This window comes from Acanthisitta chloris, unplaced genomic scaffold (genome assembly GCF_000695815.1).
Source record: "Acanthisitta chloris isolate BGI_N310 unplaced genomic scaffold, ASM69581v1 scaffold36428, whole genome shotgun sequence".
Lineage (NCBI taxonomy): Eukaryota > Metazoa > Chordata > Aves > Passeriformes > Acanthisittidae > Acanthisitta > Acanthisitta chloris.
Window position 1 is genome coordinate 1 of NW_008689259.1, and position 990 is coordinate 990.

The 990-nt window shown below is 58.5% G+C and overlaps 1 protein-coding gene across 1 annotated transcript; it reads left to right on the top strand.

The window, feature by feature from the left end:
- Positions 1 to 17: 17 nt before the first annotated feature.
- MBLAC1 (metallo-beta-lactamase domain containing 1) lies at positions 18 to 511 on the top strand (the record flags this gene model as incomplete). The annotated part of the gene is made up of 1 exon (XM_009081346.1): positions 18 to 511. A coding segment is annotated over one exon (494 nt), but the record flags the coding sequence as incomplete, so codon positions are not given.
- Between the last annotated feature and the right edge of the window lie 479 nt (positions 512 to 990).

The window sequence follows — 990 nt, forward strand, 5'->3', positions numbered from 1 at the left end:
TCACCCTCCTGGCTGGGGGTCCCCTGACTGTCCTGGTGGACACTGGTGGCCCTTGGGACCGTCACCTTCTCCCCCAACTTTTATCCAACCACGGAGTGACCCCGGAAAACATCACCCACGTCGTCTGCACCCACGGCCACTCCGACCACGTGGGCAACGTCAACCTCTTCCCCGAGGCCGAACTCTTGGTGGGCTTTGACCTGAGTCGAGGGGATGGAGTTTATCTCCCCCAAGAATTGGCCCATGGGGTGCCCTTGGTCCTTCATCCAGGATTTTTGGAGGTGATCCCCACGCCGGGTCACACCGGAGCGCACGTCAGCCTGGTGGCACGCGGGACGGCGTCGGGGACGGCGGTGGTGGCGGGAGATGTGTTCGAGAAGGAGGAGGATGAAGGGGAGTGGGAAGAGTTGAGTGAAGACCCCGAGGAGCAGGAGAGGAGTAGGAGGAAAGTGTTGGCCTTGGCTGATGTGGTGGTGCCAGGGCATGGGTGGCCGTTCAGGGTGGTCAAGGAGTGGGGGGAAGGAGGGGAGAAAAAAGAGGAGGAGGAGAAGGAGAAGGAGGAGGAGGAGGAGGAGAAGGAGGAGAAGGAGAAGGAGGAGGAGAAGGAAGAAGAGGATGGGGATGGGGAGGAGGAAGAGGAGGAAGGAGGTGGCTCCAAGGGATGTGGGATCTGAGGAGGGAGTGGATGACTTTGGGGGGAAGGTCTTGGGGGAAGAGGAAATTCTTGGAGATGATCCCAAGGGACATGGGGAAACTCTTGGAGATGATCCCAAGGGACATGGGGAAACTCTTGGAGATGATCCCAAGGGACATGGGGAAACTCTTGGAGATGATCCCAAGGGACATGGGGAAACTCTTGGAGATGATCCCAAGGGACATGGGGAAACTCTTGGAGATGATCCCAAGGGACATGGGGAAACTCTTGGAGATGATCCCAAGGAGGAGATCCTTGGAGATGATCCAAAGGGACATGGGGACAGGTCAAGGGCC